The sequence below is a fragment of the Molothrus ater genome, chromosome 4, assembly GCF_012460135.2.
Source record: "Molothrus ater isolate BHLD 08-10-18 breed brown headed cowbird chromosome 4, BPBGC_Mater_1.1, whole genome shotgun sequence".
Classification (NCBI taxonomy): domain Eukaryota; kingdom Metazoa; phylum Chordata; class Aves; order Passeriformes; family Icteridae; genus Molothrus; species Molothrus ater.
In genome coordinates this window covers 65,283,607-65,302,521 of record NC_050481.2, presented here as the reverse complement: position 1 = coordinate 65,302,521, position 18,915 = coordinate 65,283,607, and the positions used below count along the sequence as shown (strand labels likewise).

Genomic DNA, 18,915 nt, shown 5'->3' with positions numbered 1-18,915 from the left:
TTTTTTTTAAGTTTTGAAACCAGCAGTTGAGTATTTCTAACCAAAGTATTCCAACATAGGAAGTAGCATCTGTATAACACCTTATACAAGTAGGGTAAATAAAGCTTAAGATGACTGAAAAAGGTTCATCAGTTTCTACACAATATTCATTTCATTAATGTATTTTCTAGAGTACTTTGAAGAGGCTTAAATCAAGAGACCTAACTATTAGGGAAAGGAATAGTCTAAATGACTGGAAATGGAGATTGAGCTGAACACCTCACCTGGCCCTACTCAAGTCCTTGAAGCTCTGCAAGAAGCTCTCATTCCTGGCTATTATTTCTCAGAGCAAAAACTCCTGCTCATGTGTAATTCTGTAACTCATGGAAAAAAAATATTCCAGGCCAAAAAAGCAGAGTCATTCATAAATTTTTCACAAAGCAGAGAAGTGTAGCTGGATACAGGCTCCAGGCTCTAGGTACCACATTTAATATCTGCTATTCCTCCTCTTGCTCCTGCAGAAGTTGTTTTCAAATGGAGATTGAGACATCTCACATGTTTTTATTAACTAGAGGATGAGGAAGATTAAAGTTCTATTTCCATGAAATATTATCATGACAGTAGGAAAGAGATCCAAAAATACATGACACTATCTTAAGTGAGTCTGAATAACTTTTACAGCTTAGGCAAAACTGCCCCTGCTTCCCACAAAATACTCTTTTATCTGCTAAGGAAACCACATCCCTGGAGGCATTTAAAAGCCTACAGTAGACCAAATACTAGAAAAATATATATTGTGGGAAGTATTCATGCATGAACAGAGAATGAAACAGGATGATTTAGGACATCTTTCCTCAGCCATGATTTCGACAATTCTTTTTTACAGATTGATAGCCAACTGTAAATAGCTACTCACACAGAATTTGATTCAAACTGCTTTACACAATTTTTTATTTAATTTGAGATTATGGAAGGTTTCATCACAGTACATAGCAGATGCATATTGCTTAACTTCAGAGAGGCAAGTTTAACATACAGTCTAAGTCAAAAATACTTGGAAATTTATTAGACATCTGTTGTGCAGAGAGGTGCAGAGCTCAGGCATACCTGTGCTCTTCCAGCAGTCAGTGGTGCTGGGACTGCCACTGGTCATCACTGAAGTTGGCTCAAGAAGGAAATGCCACAGGAGGAGGCATCTCAAGAAACTGCTCCCACCTTGCTCTCCAAGGAGAATTTCTTCCTGATCTTAGCCATTCTCTGGCCTGTTAACTGACTGATGTCACACAAATATACCTTGACCAACTTCTAGCAGATTGAAGCCAACTTGCACTTCATTGTTCAAACTCCTGCAGGTATAGCAGGAGTTTATCTTAGCTCTACTGAAGCTTAAAGAACCTGCAAGTACCTTACTGTACTCATTTTCATTCAGACATTTGTCCTCCAAGAAAAGATTACTCTTAAAGAAAAACTACACTGAAATATTGAAGTCTTTAGCCTCTTGCACATAGGGGGATGCTGCATGGGTAAAGAGTAGAAAAATTCTCCTTGAGGTTCACTGCTCACAATTTATTTCCAGCTATAAATTATGTTTATGCCTAGATTACACAAAATGAATTTAAAACACTGTTTTACTTAGCTGGGCAATTTTGATACAATGTTGATATTTGAAATACAAATCATGTTATCTTTTGCTTTCTTGGTTTATGATCACTTACAGAAATTACCACCACAGGAAGAAAAAAAAAGCCCAACAAGTCCCCAAGTGTTTTTCAAAGCAAAGGCAGGCCAGGATTAGTTCTATTTTTTCAAATGTGAAGTTAAAGGCTCCCCTGGTAACAGGCATTTCATTTTTAAAAAAGAACTAAAATTCTGTTCCTGGCTCAAGTACTTCATTCATAGCTGTTCTTTTTGGTCTCAATCTTATACAAGGGAAAACTACTACTGTTATACATCTATGTTTGCCACCATTTCATTGATCCCAATCAACCCCAGCCCAATCCTGCTGTACATATTACTCATCTGTGTTGTATTTTCCACAAACCATATTCCAAAACCCAAGGGCACTGAGGGTGCCCTGCAGCATAAGATACCCACATAGAGTGTAAGGACATGTACCACCTACTCCATCTGAGCAGTGCTGCACCATCCCTGCACCACTGTACTGCAACATGTCAGACACAGGTAGAAAAGCCAGACCTACATTCTGACCATGGGGTGCTGTAGCACATCTTGCAAGTGAATCACAAGAGCTGAAGTGATGAAGTGCTGCAGTTGTAATTAAAGACCTTTCCCAAATCACACTACACTCGTGTGCAGGGCACAGAGCAGCCTTTGCTGACTCCACAAGCAGAACTGCCATCTACCCCAAATAACCTGTTTGTTCCCATTTAGACAGGAGGCTACGAGAGACAGGCTTTACATAAGCATCTCAAGCTATTTAAAGCAACATGTTTACTATTTCCAGAACGCAATCTGAATGAACTTCATGAGCCAGCACTTAACCTACTTGAGCCAGTGCAGCCCTGACTCACAGGGCAGGCACCCTGTGAGCTTAGTGAGGGACTTGATATCACTTCTTTATCTGGTACAAGCTAAAGCAGCAACCTGGGAGAGAGCTTAACAAAAGGGAGCAGCTCCTTCACTACACTAATCACAACAAGAATTCAAAGAATTAAAAAGAATGCTTCTACATTTACTTAAATTTAGTGAGGTCACAGTATGGCTAATGCATAAACCTGTCCCCATACTAACCATTACAGTAACCTCAAAGATCAAAACCCAGCCATTGCCTGGTAGTTCTCAGACTGCAACCACACATTTTGTTACCCTGGCTTATATAACTCAATAAAATAATTGGTATTATAGCTCACCCTTGTAGCTATTTACAATGGCTTCTACAAACTGGCCCACCCAAATGAACCAAGTAAGTGGATGTAGAGATTGCACAACAGAGATCAGGAGTTACCAGGAAAGCCTCTGTAATAAAAGCAGCAGCAATCTGACCCATCTGACCCAAGTTCAGTTGCAACACTGCTGATGTGCTGTGCCTTTTATTAAGTACTGCCTTCTCCTCCCACCCTTCACAAATCCACCCCCAAAATTCACCTCTGCTTCTGTATATGTTTTTAAACAGCTGTTTCAACCAACTGCTGTTGAAATCACTACCAACTAGTCCTGCTGCTTATTCGTACATGTAAGTGATACTAATTTTGCTGTTTTGGTCAAAGTTGATGTATTTGACTCATTTGTTCACACTCACCCTGTGAGAAACCCTCATTCCTATACAGAGCCTTTACACCACTGCTACCTGCAGCATAAAGGCAGTAGTCATATAGCAATTTTAACTCAATTTACTTTAAGGATCAAAGTTATTCAAATGTTTTGCCTGCTGTTGAGCTGAAACTTCAAGAAAGACTAAATCAAGCATTTAGGTGTTGCAGGTGATGAAGAACCGCTTACAAAAATTAGATTGTTGCCTAACACCATGGAGGTCCAAGATATGGGATTAAAAAAGCTGATCATCAATAGAAAATAGCTCTATCAGCAGTTGTCAGAGTTTGAACCACTGATGCACACTCTGAAAGCCCCAAGATGCACACTGGCAGGAGCCAGGCCATGCTGGAGGAAGTATCACATTGCACATTCATTGTTCCTGCATCCCTCAAAGCAGCTGCTCTGGCTGGGCAGGGTGCCAGCTGCAGCTTTGACCTGACCTGGTGTGGCACTTAGGAGCTCTCAGTACCAAGAAAACCCAGTAGTAGAAAATCCAGATGACTTTCAAGCATTTCTAAGAAAAGAAGCACCCTGTACTAGGAAAGTACAGCTTCAATCCCCGAGTTATTTGACTGTTTAGAAACCCTTAAAACTCTTCATTGTGTTGTCTTACCAGTCTAATGTTAATTAATGCATGAGGTGCCCCAGGATTCAATAGCTGAAACTATTACTTATGTGGATAAAGACAGGTATTTGGTGTTAACTATTTAAACAGACCAAGCACCACTTCACAGAAAACACAAACAGTTTGGGATTTTAAAGTATGCTACCAGGATTGTTACTCTCTGGAACCTCATGCCACCACACTGGGGGAGGAGTAACACAAGAATGTTGAACACCAGAAAGACTTCAAACTACAGTGTGTTGTTTGATCTAAAACAGAATTAAATCTCACTGTCACAGTAAAACTTGCTTACACATCAAAAAACATGTGCAACCTCTTGGCTGCTCTTGCCTTGTCGCACCTCAGGATCAACTGACATAACTCACAAAGCAGAAAACTGGAAAAAAACTCAGCAGTTTCCACTTCAGTAAAGAAACATTTCTCTCCTCATACTGCAGTTAGCAGTCTAAACACCACCTTGACTCATTCAGTGGCAGCCTCTGAGACAGAGTGGATTTGCTGCAGGAGAGCACAAGCCCGGAGAGGCTCTTGGCCACACTCAGGCATCTCCAAACAGCAGGATGACACAATGTCTGCTGCCAGGGAGGAGGGCTGGCACTGCTCGCTGCAGCCAGCTTCTCCTCTCATTCTTCTTTCTGATTTGCTTGTGAACAAGTGCTCAGAGGGCACAGACACAGCGTTCTGCTGTGCTACAACTCCTACAGCTCTCCTTGCACACAAAACTGAATGGAGAAAGTAATTTTGAGCCTTCGGGGGCTGGAAACAGCTCTTGCTTTTGTTATCTTTTCCTACAGTCTTTTCCACTTGTTTTTACAGCTGTCTTCATGTCCTAGGTCTGATGTTTCACAAGTTTGAATTTTCAGCTTCTAGTGCAGAAAAAGATCCTTCCCAAATTTAGCATTATGTGAGAGCTAAGCAGGCCTGAACAGAAATCTGCCTGAACATTTCAATCTCTTTCTACATACATGAATCACTTTACTGGATATTAATGCAGCTTTTTCCATGAGAATTGAAGGTATGGCATATTCCTTCCCAAGAGGGCATGAAAACCTAAACCAGAGGGGGAGTGCAGTGAAGTGTGAAGGTCTGTGGAAGAATAAAACAAAGTCAAAGTACATAGAAATAAACAGTTTATGGTATTCAGAGCTGCCCAATTTCTTTACCTCTTCTAAATAAAGGCGTAAATCAGAATATTAAAGATGCAACAGTGGAAGGAGCAAGCCAGGAACAAGGACAGAAATTAAGAACAGGCATGGATAAATTAATAATCTGAATTTTCTCATCAATGAATCTGAACTTAAAAAGCAATGACAATAGAAACTTTGCTTTCAGAATTAGACTTTTGATTTTCTAGCACTAACATTTATTAAATTAATAGGGACTGAAACAACAATCAACAAGACTGTACGTTTTCAGAACTCAACTAGCAAAAAAAACCCAGTTCAGTAGTGAAAAGAAGTCCAAAACACGAAAAGCCAATACCAAAACAAAAACAAGAAAATAAAACACATCAAACCAAAACACACCTTTCATCCCCTTCTCCCTCTAAAGCTTCACCCAACCACAGCTATTCAAGATCTTCATTGAGATGTAAGAGCCTTTGCTTCAAGCTGAAGTAAATAAATCATTTATTGCTGATTAATACTGATTTGAGAGAATTCCTTGCTGAGAGGCCTTCTGCAGCTTCAGCAGGTGTTTGTGTAAACCTCTCAGGACACCAGAGCATTGGCAGAAATGTCTGCAGCCCCAAAACTTTCATCTTCAAGCAGTTGTGGCTCCAATATACCACCTTCAGATCTATCATAAATCATATCTGCCCTATGTAAAGTTCTCCACAAGCACTATTATCTAACTGCTGACCTGGTTTTGAGCAACCATTTGGTAAGTTGAGCTTTTTAGGAAGACTGGAGAACATCAAAATATTTGCAGTAAAGCTTAAAACAAAAATCCTTAAAAGTGCTTGTTTTCAACAGAGGTCTTTCATAAACTGACTTGGAAGTGAATTTGAAATCACAGAAAAAGTATTTTTGGAAACAATAAGGAGCCATCAAGATACATGAAAGGAAGGACTTACTGAACTTTCCCTAATGGTAGCCCTGATCTTCACTGAGCTCTATGCAGATATAGGACACCTTGTATGACACTTCAAAACAAGCTTTCTGTAGTATTAGCTCATGACATTGTGCACAGCAGTAATTTTGCTGAAGACCACAATGTAAATTTCAAAGCATATACATCTGCTAGGATTTGGGGCATGCAGAGAAGGTAAGATAAGAAGACTTCTAAAATAAAATGGGTAAGCCAGCTGACATTCTAAAAAACCCTGATATTCCTTGGAAACTTAATTTTTGCTTCAAATGTTTCCAGTACTTGTCTCATTTTTCAACAGACGCTTTCATTAAGGTTTAGCGTGTTTGGAAATCGATGTATTTCCAAGCTATAGTTTGTGCTTGGAATAAAAACACAGTAGTATCTTAATAGGAAGATTCTACTGAAATGGCTGGAAAGAAAGCATCAGGTCTTGACACTGCATAATAAACTACTCATCATGAAATCATCAATTCAAAATAGTCTCACAGGAAAAGCAGTCAAGACTGGCTAAATATTAGTGCATATACAATTCTGCAGCAATTCTAAACTGCCAAAAAACTTCCTATAGACATGGGCTGTAACAGGTTTCTTCCATTCACACTGCTGTATGGATTATTTAAAAGGTACAAGATCTGAGAAACTGAAGCTATTCAGTAGCCTGAAATATTGCATCTCACCTCCAGAGCTTGAAGAATGCAAGCACTGAGCCTAGCCAAAAAAGGGGCAGGTTTTCAATTTTACATAAAGAAACCTGCATTAGACCACACAGGCAGTTGAAAGGCAAATCCAATAATACTTCTGGTCTAGATTAGCAAACTAATCCCAACAGTGATTAACACAGAGAAACAGGTAAAATCTGATTAGCTAACTAGTAAACTTGCATCTTAGCCAAAACTCAGAACACTGTCTAGTCATACCTAGAACAGAACTGATTATCAACCTTATCAGTAACTACACAGATTGCTTTACCCCCACAGCTCCACTAAAAATGTTGTATTTTTAAAGAGGAAAATCCTTTAAGATATAAGGAAGTTGTTTCCAAAAGTAAAAGGGAAGGACAGTTGTCACCACAGAGACTTTTACGCAAGTGGATATAAATCAGTTAGCATCAGATAGATACTGGAACTATCTTACTGGTATTTTGATGTAAAGCCTACTAATACTGGGGTACCACAAACTGCATATTTCAGCCAACACTGTGTCCTATTCTAGTTCTTTTTCTTTCTATTTTCTTTTGCACAGTGTATCACATACAGAGACACTGGTGCTCAACTATGTCCCTTCCTTACAATTTTACTGCTACTTTTGCAAACTGTCTCCTCACCACTGGTCATAACAGAACTATCTCACAAACCTTCCAAGTCTGGTATCTACTGAAGGCAGTAGGGCACAAAGTGTTCTCTGACCATAATGCTAGATTCAGTTTTACATTTTTAACTGTAGCACTCAACTCTGCTGACCAAGAAACTCCAAAGAAGCGAGTTCTGTTACATGCATTTGCATTACATACAAAGTATAGGCATGAACTGAAGTTTTCTAGCTCTTGAATCAGCACCTCTACTCTATGTGGAGGGAAGTAGAACTCTAAATAAAATTCTGGAGGAAAACACCTCTCCATTGAGCTAGAGCACGTGTAGTTGCCATATTAGAATACTATCTCTTTCCAACTGCTTATTTGAAGCTTCTTTAGTTAATCCATTTATACAGAGGTTTGCTTGTTCTTATTTAGCTTCATAGAATTACTCAAACCAAGGAAAGGCCTAATCAAACAGATTTGCAGGAAGATTACTCCAAAATCATTGCACTGGGGAACACAGTCAACTTTTTGCTACCATGTCTACTCCATTCCCCATGGCCTCCTTGCTTTTCAAAAAGCAAGCTATTTTTCTGTGGTTTCTGCTTTTAAGCATCTTTTCAGAGCTCTCAGCATTCTATATCAAGTAGAATGCACTTCAAGAACTGGGTTTCAGAGGCAGAACCTAAGTAGCATTAGGGTATAGCGCAAGCAACCTGCTCTCCTGCCAAAGGTGACAGACAGGGCACAAGCAAACCTGCAACACCTACAGATCAGTGCTGCTGATCTAGAAACAACCTTTCTGCAAAAGAGCACCCTTCCCACACTGAGCAAAGCAAAATCTCACCCGTGTCATTTTAAAAAAGTCTAAGGATGGCCTGTTCCATCGTACATCCTCCTCCCGTCTGCGCTTCAGCCGGCTTTTCTTCTCGTTCAGCACGCAGGGCTGCGAGCGGCACCTGAGCAGGCCCTGCCGCCGGCTGAGCTCGGGTGTGGAGGTGGGAGTGCTGCTGGCTGAAGGCAAGAGATTCCCTGTCTCGGTGATGTGCTCCTGGGAGAGGGACAGGCGGCGCCTTGGGTTAAAGTCACAAGGGCCTCCGGAATTCCAGCGGGTGCTGGAGCTCGTGCTGCCCTCGCTGCTGTCCACAAACCCGCTGCTGGCAGAGGAAGGCCTGGGTACTGGAGAGGTGTTGAAGCTGGTGATGGTGAAGACGTTGTTTAGGGACAGGATGTTCTGTGGCAGGCTGATGCTTGTGCTTCTCTGCAAGGTGGCACTTCCGTGGCTGTTGCAGCGCTGCAAGGTAGCGCTGCCGCCGCTGTTACAGCGTCTCTTTGACACAGGAGTCCAAACCTTGGAGCTGCCGGGCTTCCAGGGCGAGCGGCAGCGCGCCAGCTCGTCCGGCTCCGACAGCGAGCGGCAGTGGCGCTTGGTGGGCGGCGCCAGGGGCTGGCCCGAGTTCTCGTTCAGGTTCAGCTCGCTGATCCATCCCGACACCATGGACGTGCTGGAGGGCTCCTGCTGCCACGGCAGGCTGCCATTGCTGGCAGCGCCGGTGCTGAACGGGCACACTGGGAAAGGGTAAGCTGAGCTCCTGGTGGTGTCAGGCTGGATTGGGTAACCCCCATTTAAAGCTTTCCAAGGACTGTCTTCTGAAAGCAAGAGAAGATACAGGTGAGAGGTGAAAGGAGAAAAAGCTAGGCTTAACACAAATCGTTCCATGTAAAGCCATCAAAATCATCTTTAGAAGGATGAGCCTTAAGTACTCAGTTCCTAATCAAAATTTCACACTATAAAAAAAAAGTAGAAAATTCAAAACCACAAAGACCAAAGTATTTAATCAGGAACCAATCCAGGCATTCCTTGTTAATACATTTTCCTTTACACTGAATAACCACAATGGGTTTTTTTTCAGTGAGCAACAGGACAGTTTCCTAGTGCACAGCACACACTACAATTAAATCAGACTAGTGAACAAGCTCAGGTACAACCAAAACAGATTAACAACACAAGAAGCTGTTGAGACAAGGATTCTTGCAAGAAGCCATCAGGAAACTTTTTATTTTTCTATGCAAGAGCTGGATAATCACTTCAAACTGCTGTTCTTCATTTAGCTCTTATGCTTTTCTATTAAAAACACCTTATTAAAGAAAACTTCCAAAGGGTGTTCACATTCTCTGCTCTAAAAAACTTTAAATTAGAAACAGTATAAAGTTAAATCATGAAGACTGTTGCTTCCCCCCTTACACTCTGACTACTAGAAAAGACCCCAAATCTTAATTTAATGCATAAAATAAAGTATCCCTTAAAAACCTCCTGCAAGTCTTACTGTGAATGCAGACATAGTGCACAACTTCTCATCTGAAGTGGCAATGCTGGGTTAAAAGCAGTCTGCCAGTGCAGCCTCTCACTCTTTTGTGAAGTGTTTCTTTGAGAACATTCTGCACATTTTACAGCTGTTCCTCCACATTATACAATGAAGTGTAAGAAGAACTACAGCAGACTTTGGATTTGCAAATTGAAAAGCAGCAAAACTGTTGGCCAGCTAACAGTGCTTCATGCTTGGTTAGAAAATTTGCTAATTTAAACCAATTAGCCAAATAAGTTTCACTTATCCTGGCTTTAAAGAAAGAACATTTAAAATACCCATTTTTTCCCATACACCTACTTTAAGAACCTAGATAGAGCCTAAACACTGAATACTAGTATATTCCTATGGCTGATTTTCTAAACTAAGTTTTAGAGTAATAAACAGCTAAAAACTTGCTGAGTAGCTTTAAAAGTTGCAAACCCAAATAGTTGTACATGTTCCATGCCCAAAGTATGTCATGGATTATCCTGTTTATTTGGATCTTATTTAAAGAACACCCTATTGTCTCAAAATCATTTAACTGTGCAGACAGCTGGCCTATTCAAACATGTTTTATTAGAATTCCTCTGTCCTTCCTCCTCCATTCTTTCAGATGGGTACAACCACATACTGTGCTTTGCCTTAAGCATGCAAGCTCTTCAAGGCAGGGACCATCCATAATTCAATGCAAGTAAAAGAGCCAACACAATAGGGTCCAGCTAATGTATAAAACTCCTAGCATCTACTGTAGGACAATTTCCTAGCTGGAACTCACCTGATTTTTTAAAATCCTTCAGAAGCTTTCTTCCAGGCTAGGAGACTTATTTAAAAGTTTAATGTAAAAATAAAATGCCAAGAATCTGTGTTTTAATTGTTTACATGGCAGAAGCACCTAATAATTTAGTCTGGAAAAGAGCTCTAAGATCAGAGTCCAATCATTAACTTAAATCCACCAAGTCCACCACTAAACCATGTTTTAAGTGCCACATCTACATGTGTTTTAAATACCTGCAGGGATGGTGACTCCAGCACTGCCCTAGGCAGCCAGTTTCCATACTTGACAACCCTTCCAGTGAATAAATTTTTCCTAACATCCAATCTAGGCCTCCCCTGGTGCAACTTGAGGCCGTTTCCTCTTGTCCTGTCACCTGCTATTCAGGAGAAGCCTTTCCCTCATGCACAAGACAGGTCACCTCGTTAGAGAAGGAGACTGAGTTGGTTAAGCAGGACCTGCCTTTCAGAAAGCCCACACTGACAGGCCTGTAGCTCCCAGGCCATCCTCCAGGCCCTGCTGGTAGATGAGTGCCACATTTGGTGACCTGGGACCTCCCCAGAGAACCAGGACTGCTGGTAAATGCCAGAGTGGCTCAGTGAGCCCATCCATGACCCCCTCAGTCCTCCTGGGTGGATCCCACGCAGCCCCACAGACCTGTGTGGGTCCAAGTGATGCAGCAGATCTCTGACCATTTCCCCTTGGATTATGGGGGCTTCATTCTGCTCCCCACCCCTGTCTCCCACCTCAAGGGGCCGAGCACCCAGAGAACAACTGGTCTTACTGTTCAAGACTGTGGCAAAGAAGGCATTAAGCACCTCAGCTTATATCATCCTTGCATCCAGTAAAGGATGGACATTCTCCTTCTGTTGCTGAAGCATTTACAGAAACATTTTTAATTGTGTTTTATGGCAGTAGCCAGATCAGCTTCTTGTTGAACTCTGGCCCTTCTAATTGTCTCCCTGCATAACCTGACAACATCCTTATAGTCCTCCTGAGTTGCCTTCCCCTCCCTCCAAAGGTCACCTCTCCTGGCTTTTTTTCCTTAGCCTTGAGCTCCAAGCAAAGCTCTCTGTTTAATCAGGGCAATCATCTTCCCCACTGGCTCATCTTTCAACAGCCTGCACCTTTAACATTTCCTTCTTAAAGCACATCCAGCCTTCCTGGACTCCTCTGCCATTCAGGACTGCCTCCCAAAGGATTCTGGCAACCAGCCTCCTACTTCTGCCCTCCAGAAGTTCCAGGTGGCAGTTCTCCTAATCCCTGCCTGCTCCTTTCTCCAAGGATCAAACCCCATGCAGCCTCTGATCACCACATCACCACCAGTCCTTCCCTGTTTAAAACCAGCAGGGTCTCTCCCCGGGCTGAGCTCACTCATCAGCTGCATCAGGGAGTTTTCTTCCACAAAGTCCAGGAACCTCCTGGACTGCTTCCTCTCTGCTGTATTGTATTTCCAGCAGACATCTGGCGAGTTGAAGTCCCCCATGACAACAAGGACCAGCAATTGTGAGGCTTCTCCAGCTGCTTACAGAGTATTTTGTCTGCCTCTCTTGATCCTGGTTGGGTGGTCTATAACAGACTCCCACCAGGATACCTGCCTAGTTGGTAATGTTATTTAGACAAAGCACCATTTGAAACTTCTCACAAACCAAGATTCACATTTTATGAGGAATCCCACTGAGCAAATAAAAGTCCTCCTTGCTCAGAGAAAACATAACATGCAAAATTTCAACTCCACACCTTAATAAGGCAGTACAAAGTTCACATATCAATAACTGGAACTCTTCTTTTTGCTAGATGAAGCTTATTCTAATAGGACCAAGGGGGAATAAAAGCAAATAACACTTCTATGAGGGCACTGGACTTGAGCTTCAGGTTTGCATCATGCTGGATGGTCTGTGTGGCAAAGAATATAATAAGGTGTACAAAGATTTCTACTAGCTGAGGAATCTGAAGATGCTTAACATGAAAAACAGCATTAGTGTGCTTCTGCAGACCAAGGCAGATAATGAACAAAAAAAAAGTTACACGGGCTTTTTACTATGCAAAGCAGATCACAAGTACAAAACTAACAACCAGCTATTCCCAGTATTGTTCAAAGACCAGCTTAAACCAGCAGGCTCTACAGCAGCATGCTCCATCCCCTCACCTTATTTACAAAAGAAAGGCTGCTTGCTATACCAATTACCTCAGTAAAACACAGCTAAGGTTTCTGAAGAACTTACCATTGATTTCGAAAGGGAACAAGCTGCCACTTTTGTTCAGCTTCTCAGATGAGTACTGAAATCAATCAGAAAAAAAAGTTTTAACTGTGGAAAGAGTCAGCATTCACTTCAAGGAATGTGCATGCAGTTTTTAGTTTTCCTATATGTGCAGCTAACAATGCCTTTAAAAGATGGGGTTTTCCAATGTAACTTGAAGAAATTCCTGAACAGCTGATCTTTATAAATAAGCCTCTGGCACCTAATTATTTGTAATGTTTTCTGATATATTGCTAAGTATCAAACTGTTTCAAGAGCTACAACATTAGCCCATGCAAATAAACTGGAAAATTAAGAGTGATAATTCATCCTTAATGAAAGAGCTTTGATCCAATTCTCATTTCAGCAGAGAGGAAATTACAATCTGGCAGTTGGGTTTCCATTTTCAATCTTAAGGCTAGAAGGCTAAACACTTCATCTTCAACTAAGGGACAGGAATAGCTTTATCTAAATTAAATATACAAGGTCTTGAAGTTCCCCACCATGAACACTGTTCCAATCAAGCTTTATTAGTATTTTGCATTTTCTTACAATCAATGAAGTAGTAAAAAAAAAAAACCTGCAAAGTAGAAAAGCCATTGAAAAATACCTTTTCTATCATCAAAACATCTTTAGCAGACTGACTGCTTTTTAAATCTCAGCTTATTGGTGGAAAACAACATGACAGCCATGCTTAAAACAAAGTCTGTCTGTAAAGGCCTTCAATTAAGCCTCATCAGTAGCATCTACACAGTAAGACAAGTTTGTAACTAATTTACCTAAAAAAATATTACTACAAAGGCATTCTTAATGGTCTAGATTTCTCAGACAAAGCACAGAGCCTGCAAATCCAGCATCCTATAAAGGAGCTATAAATAAGTGGCTCATAGCTCCATCAAGCCAAGGGTCATTATTCACTCCCCCACCACCACCTCAGGATGGAGAGGAAGATTGCTTTAAAAAACAGCAACACACTTTATGTGAACATTGTTCTTTGTGTATAGCCAAAGAAGATAGCATTGTACATACACTTCCTTTCCAGATACAAAGTCAATTTTTAAACAAACATCCTTGGGCTACAAAGCCTTTCTTTTTTTTCTGTACAGCAGCACATAGTGCTAGTGACAACTTTATATCCTTGAGCCCCACAGAGACAAACACTGAGCTGTGGTAATATTCCCTTGGTTGTTATTGTTTCACAGGTAGGAAATAACAGAACAGATTAAAGGATAGGACAGCAATGAGATTTTTGATCTTATTTTTTAATCAGCACCTGCATTATAAGACAAACCATTTCATTTTTACTTTGTAAACACATTTATAACCTCCTTCTAAAGAAGCTACTCTAAGTAAACAGCAGAACCCCAAGTTTAAATCTCCATTGGATCTGCTTTTAATTAGTCCAAACCATTTGAAGTCTGCAACTTGCCAGTTGCATAGAATTCACATTTAAAAAGCCAGTACCCATCTTTAATTTAATCAGGCACCAGCTTCAAGTGAAACACAGGAGCACATTAAGGTAACAGTAGTTACATTTCAGCTGTCCCTAAAGGGAAAATGGACAAATTAGAGACTTAAAGATAAGATCTTCCAACAAATTCTTCCTTTCCATCATTCCCCAAATAAAAGGCAATATCAACCTATTCAACTATCAGACAGTAGCTACAGAAAATGTGTTTTCATAACAAAACTCTGTGTCAAAAAGTCTTATTTATCCTGAGCCAGATGAAAAGAGTAACAAGATGAGTTAATATGGGCATAATAGTTAGGGCTATTTAAAAGACTATTTATTCACACAGGCCAAGATATTCAATACCCATAAGGAAAAGAACCTCAAGGACAATCCTACATGGCAGCTGATACTTAAGTTTTTACAGTTTTCAGCCAAACGCATCTTTAAAAAGCTTCTCTTCATGAATGTCCAAGTTATTTGATTACCTGTACTTTTGCCACCTTAAAAAGCCTTGTCCATCAATTAGACTAAACTACTTTATCTTTGACAACTGCAGAGCACTGGAACCATTTGTCAGGGGCACCATGGAAACAGCAGGATCACATACACACAGACTATCTGTCCTCCAGAGAACTGCAATGTTCCCTAACTCAGACAGTAACCTTGTTCTTCCAGCTATTTCTGACCAGGTTCTGGAGAAGTCAGTGCTCAGTTCCATTACAAAGCAGACACATCTCCTCTGCAACTTGGCATCTCTTACACAGAATCCTGCTAAGTCACAAAAAAAATCCTTTGCTAATTCTTTGGAGATTCAGACCAAAAACTCTAAGAACATGACATGTGACATCACATGCTGAAAGGGAGAGTAAGCTGCACTACTTCTATCAAAAGCTCAAGGCACTGAAATAAGGGTTGAGTGACTAAGAGGACAAGTAAGTAACAAATCTCCTTTACAATATATGCTTGGCTTTCTACAACTGACACAAAAATACTTGGAAACAGTGTCTGCTGGTGTGTTTTAACTACCTCTGGAAGCCTAAACTTGAGAAGACCCTGTCAGGCTGTAAATTTTTATAGGAGGGAGGATTTCTTTATTTAATCTATACAGCACATGGCCCAAGTCCCACTAGATAGATATTACTGTAACAGGGCACTGAACCAGTTTATCAGCCCTCCTGGGCTGGCCACGCTCTACCCTCCCCCAGTCATTCCCTTTGTGCTAGGAGCTACCTGAAGCTTCCTCAATTCAGACTTTATTTTGTGATTATGCCTGAAAACTGCTTGCAATTGCTGAGAACCTTGACAGGGAAGCTACCCCTCTGTGTGAAGGAAATTTTCCTTAGAATAAGGCCAAATTATTCAACAAGGTCACTTTCCTGAAGAGGAAACACATCCATCTTGCAACTACTGCTTTTTGAATAGATGTTAAAACATCCACAGAGATCTCATGCCTTTGGAGAATTTATTAGGGAAATAATGGCATATTTTAAGATAAACACATAAAACAATGAAACTACAAGTTTCACCTGAGGTTAGAATTGTTTGCTTCATGCCAAGAAGTGGATCTACTTGGAAATGCTTGTTCATAAATAGAATCTCTTTTGTGCAGCCGGACAGACTGTGTCCAAAAGGAAAGGAAAGGTGTGGTACAACATCTAGGACAGTGCTGTAAGTTTCAGTTGGTTTCCTGAATCTTAACAGCTGTTCTTTCATTAAAATACTCACTCAAAAAGACACCTAGTCTGAACTGAGTAAGTGGAAGAGCTGTTCAAGTGAGGCTGACAATGAATTATAATTTACATCACTAATTTTAAGTGTTCTTTGCTAGCAGAAGCCAACTGTAACAAAAATAATTCTGGCTATTCTTCTACACTCCAATGTACTGCATTAAGGACTTCACAGCCTGTGCTATCTCTCCTCATTATACTCAGAATGACAACTTCATCTTCATACTTTTAAAATTAATGACTTTAATTTCAAAGCATTTTTTCCAGTTTCCAAGTATATTTGAGTTCCTCCAATTTATCAGCATCCTTTCCAAACCACAGGGAAGCCATTGTTTATCATTCAAATACTAATTTAACCACCACCATACAGATGTGACTCAGTCTGAATAAGTCATGCCAGACCTCTGTCTCTCTACCAAATGTCCTCCAAATATGACTGGATATGAAATAGTGAGGAGGAACACTTTGACCTTTTCTCAGGATGCAAAGAAGTGATTAAGTCAAGTAGTCTGACAGTGGCTTTTCCTCTGAGGAAGAGAGTCTAATTCTACATTTTTTAACATAAATAAGACTCAAAAATTAAAAATAACAATCCCCCCCCATATGCCTGCAAGGGGTTTTACAGCAAAACTTGTTCCTTTCACAAATCCTTGACTGGCAGTGCTCATGTTTCCTTACTACCACACCTTGAAGTCTACAGCTCACATACTGTTACTTCACAAACCAACATGTGATTCTATACAGCAATATGAAAAAGATACAAGTTTAGTCAGAATACAGACAAATCCAAGACTTTTGAATTCTAAAAAAGTTTTGAGAGTTCAAGGGACTAGAAACCAACTATTTGATTTAGTGCTGCTGTCAACTCATGAAAGCCACAATGTGCTCACAGAACTTCTCACTTCTTTTGTGAGGTAGAGTTGAGCAACCAGGGACACTACTTTGTGAGCTACAATACTCAAACTGGGGAAAAAAGCTTGGGACAACCTTCCTGCTTCTACAGCAAGTCACTCAGTCATCTTCCTGAAGGCAGGTGCAGGACAAGGCTGTACAACATCACTGAGCATGCACTGTCTGAATTACACCAGCTTGGAAAATTAGCATGCCATTTAACAGAGCAGTAAAAAGCTGCAGCCAGTATTTTACAACATAAAAGAGAGGTACTTGGTCACCACACAGCTTACACAAATGAAAAAGTGTACTCTGTCCTATACATGTTGTCTTTGTGCCCAGCTCGGCTGCACAGCACATGGCTTTGAAAGAGCCATTCTTTCTTCTTTTATAACCCTCATTCATGAGCTGTATAACAGAATAGCTTTTACCCAGCTATTTTATCTACTTGTGCCCAGACACTTGTGCAGATGCACAGTAAAAGGTATCACAAAACTGATAAGGTTTAACTATATTAATCCAGGCAAGAAAAGTTGGTCTTAATCCTCAATCAGCTCACAATGAGGTTCACCACACGGTGTCACAGAACTTTGTGCCAGCACAAGTAACAAAAGGTCCAGCCAAGATCACTTCAGAATTGCTCCAAACTGCTGCTATTAGAAGAAACTACAGCATTAACCTGAACTTCTTGCCAAAAAGCCTAAATGTGCTAGTAGTGATACCAGACTATCACCAGCAGTCTTTTTCTCTTAGTGACATTTAGCAATTGCCTTCACCAGTGGAAAGAGCACACCTTTTTATCATCTTAGGTTCTCATTTTAGTCAGGAAGTCATTATTTGCTTCCATGAATCCTTTTTAGTAGGGAGCAACCTACTTGCACACTTTTATTCACACTTGCTTCTCTACTTCCACACCTCACTATGCAATTTCCACACTTTTTCAGGGTGCCATTGTGTGCAAACAGAACCTGTTCCTGTCCTCAGAACCTATTTTCTGTAAAAACTAAAGCACTTACAAAACCAATTACTTGACAGATAAAAGAAGGAGAGGAACAGGAGAAGGCTGAGGACGAAACAACTGATGAGACATCATGTGCCATTTTCCGCTCTACTTGTCCTTTTTCATGCTTTTTTAAAAGTCCAGATAAGGAGAGGAATAAAAAGCAACCAACCTACAACATATTACAGCCAAAACACTCCTGTGCAGACTCCACACAGTGTAAAAGCAGTAATATATCCTTCTCTCCTATTACAGTCTGTGGTCCAAACTTTCAGTGACTTTTGGTAAAAAGACTGGAAAGTACAAGGTGCTGCTACATGTTTGTCACTAAACACTGCTACTGGCTGTAAGTCATTATTGGCTCACAATTAGGCCCCAGAGTTTAGTTACAAATTATGACACTGCCAGTTCACAGATACAGCAGATTCTCCTACAAACTGCATGACCCAAATGCTTCCTCAAACCAGACAAAATAAATGCAAGCTAAGTATGCACCTCTCCTGAGAGGGAACATCATTTTAACACCTTAAATCTGCCTTTCAAGAATAGCACATATCTAAGGGGCAGGTGAAATAAAAGTAAAATCAATTATTGGAAGAACTCTAAATGGACCTGCTACAGTTTTGAAAATAAAACTGCTTGATTAATGTCCACTGTTACATGTCCTTACTGGACAGGGAACTGCATACATGAGAATTGCAGGTGCTTGTGCACAAATTCCACCACATTCAAGGTATACTTCACTTGCTTTGGGCCCTTGAAATCAATAAGGAAGCAGTTCAGTTGTTGAAATAAGTTACAACACAGAATTTAAAAGTAACTGACATACTTCAGGTCCAATATTTGATTATTTTAAAAAGTAACAAGACTTGAGTTGAGCAACACCTTGACATTCAGTTAAGCTCTTTTGTGTCCCACTGGAACATTGAAGTTTGACTTACAGAAGGGTGCCACTGTAATTAAAGTCAGCAAAACAAAATTAGTGCATTCTATACAGAACATGGTTTCAGGGTTCTCAGGTAGGCACCTGGAAGTGACAAGAGACTTTTGTGTATTACTCACTCTGGAGTAGCTATTTCATTCACAAGAGAGATGTGAAGAGAACAGACTCCTTCATGCCTGAATTGCATGCTTGAACCACATAATGCACCCAGAGATTAAACCAGCAAGAATAACACTATAAACTACAAAGTTTTTCAGAGCACCAGACATCTGAGACACT

The 18,915-nt window shown here is 40.6% G+C and overlaps 1 protein-coding gene across 4 annotated transcripts in view; it reads right to left on the bottom strand.

Annotated features, from left to right (window-relative positions):
• The window catches only part of FAM53A (family with sequence similarity 53 member A), a 70,064-nt gene that overhangs the window by 29,810 nt on the left and 21,339 nt on the right, over positions 1-18,915 (bottom strand). For 3 of the 4 annotated variants that reach the window (XM_036382638.1, XM_054514738.1, XM_036382639.2), the window contains exons 3-4: positions 12,608-12,662; positions 8,110-8,912 (exon numbers count right to left, since the gene is read on the bottom strand). In XM_036382638.1, coding sequence (XP_036238531.1) covers positions 8,110-8,912; positions 12,608-12,662 — 858 coding nt within the window. The remainder of the gene's footprint in view (positions 1-8,109; positions 8,913-12,607; positions 12,663-18,915) is intronic. The other variant, XM_054514739.1, reaches the window with a different exon arrangement.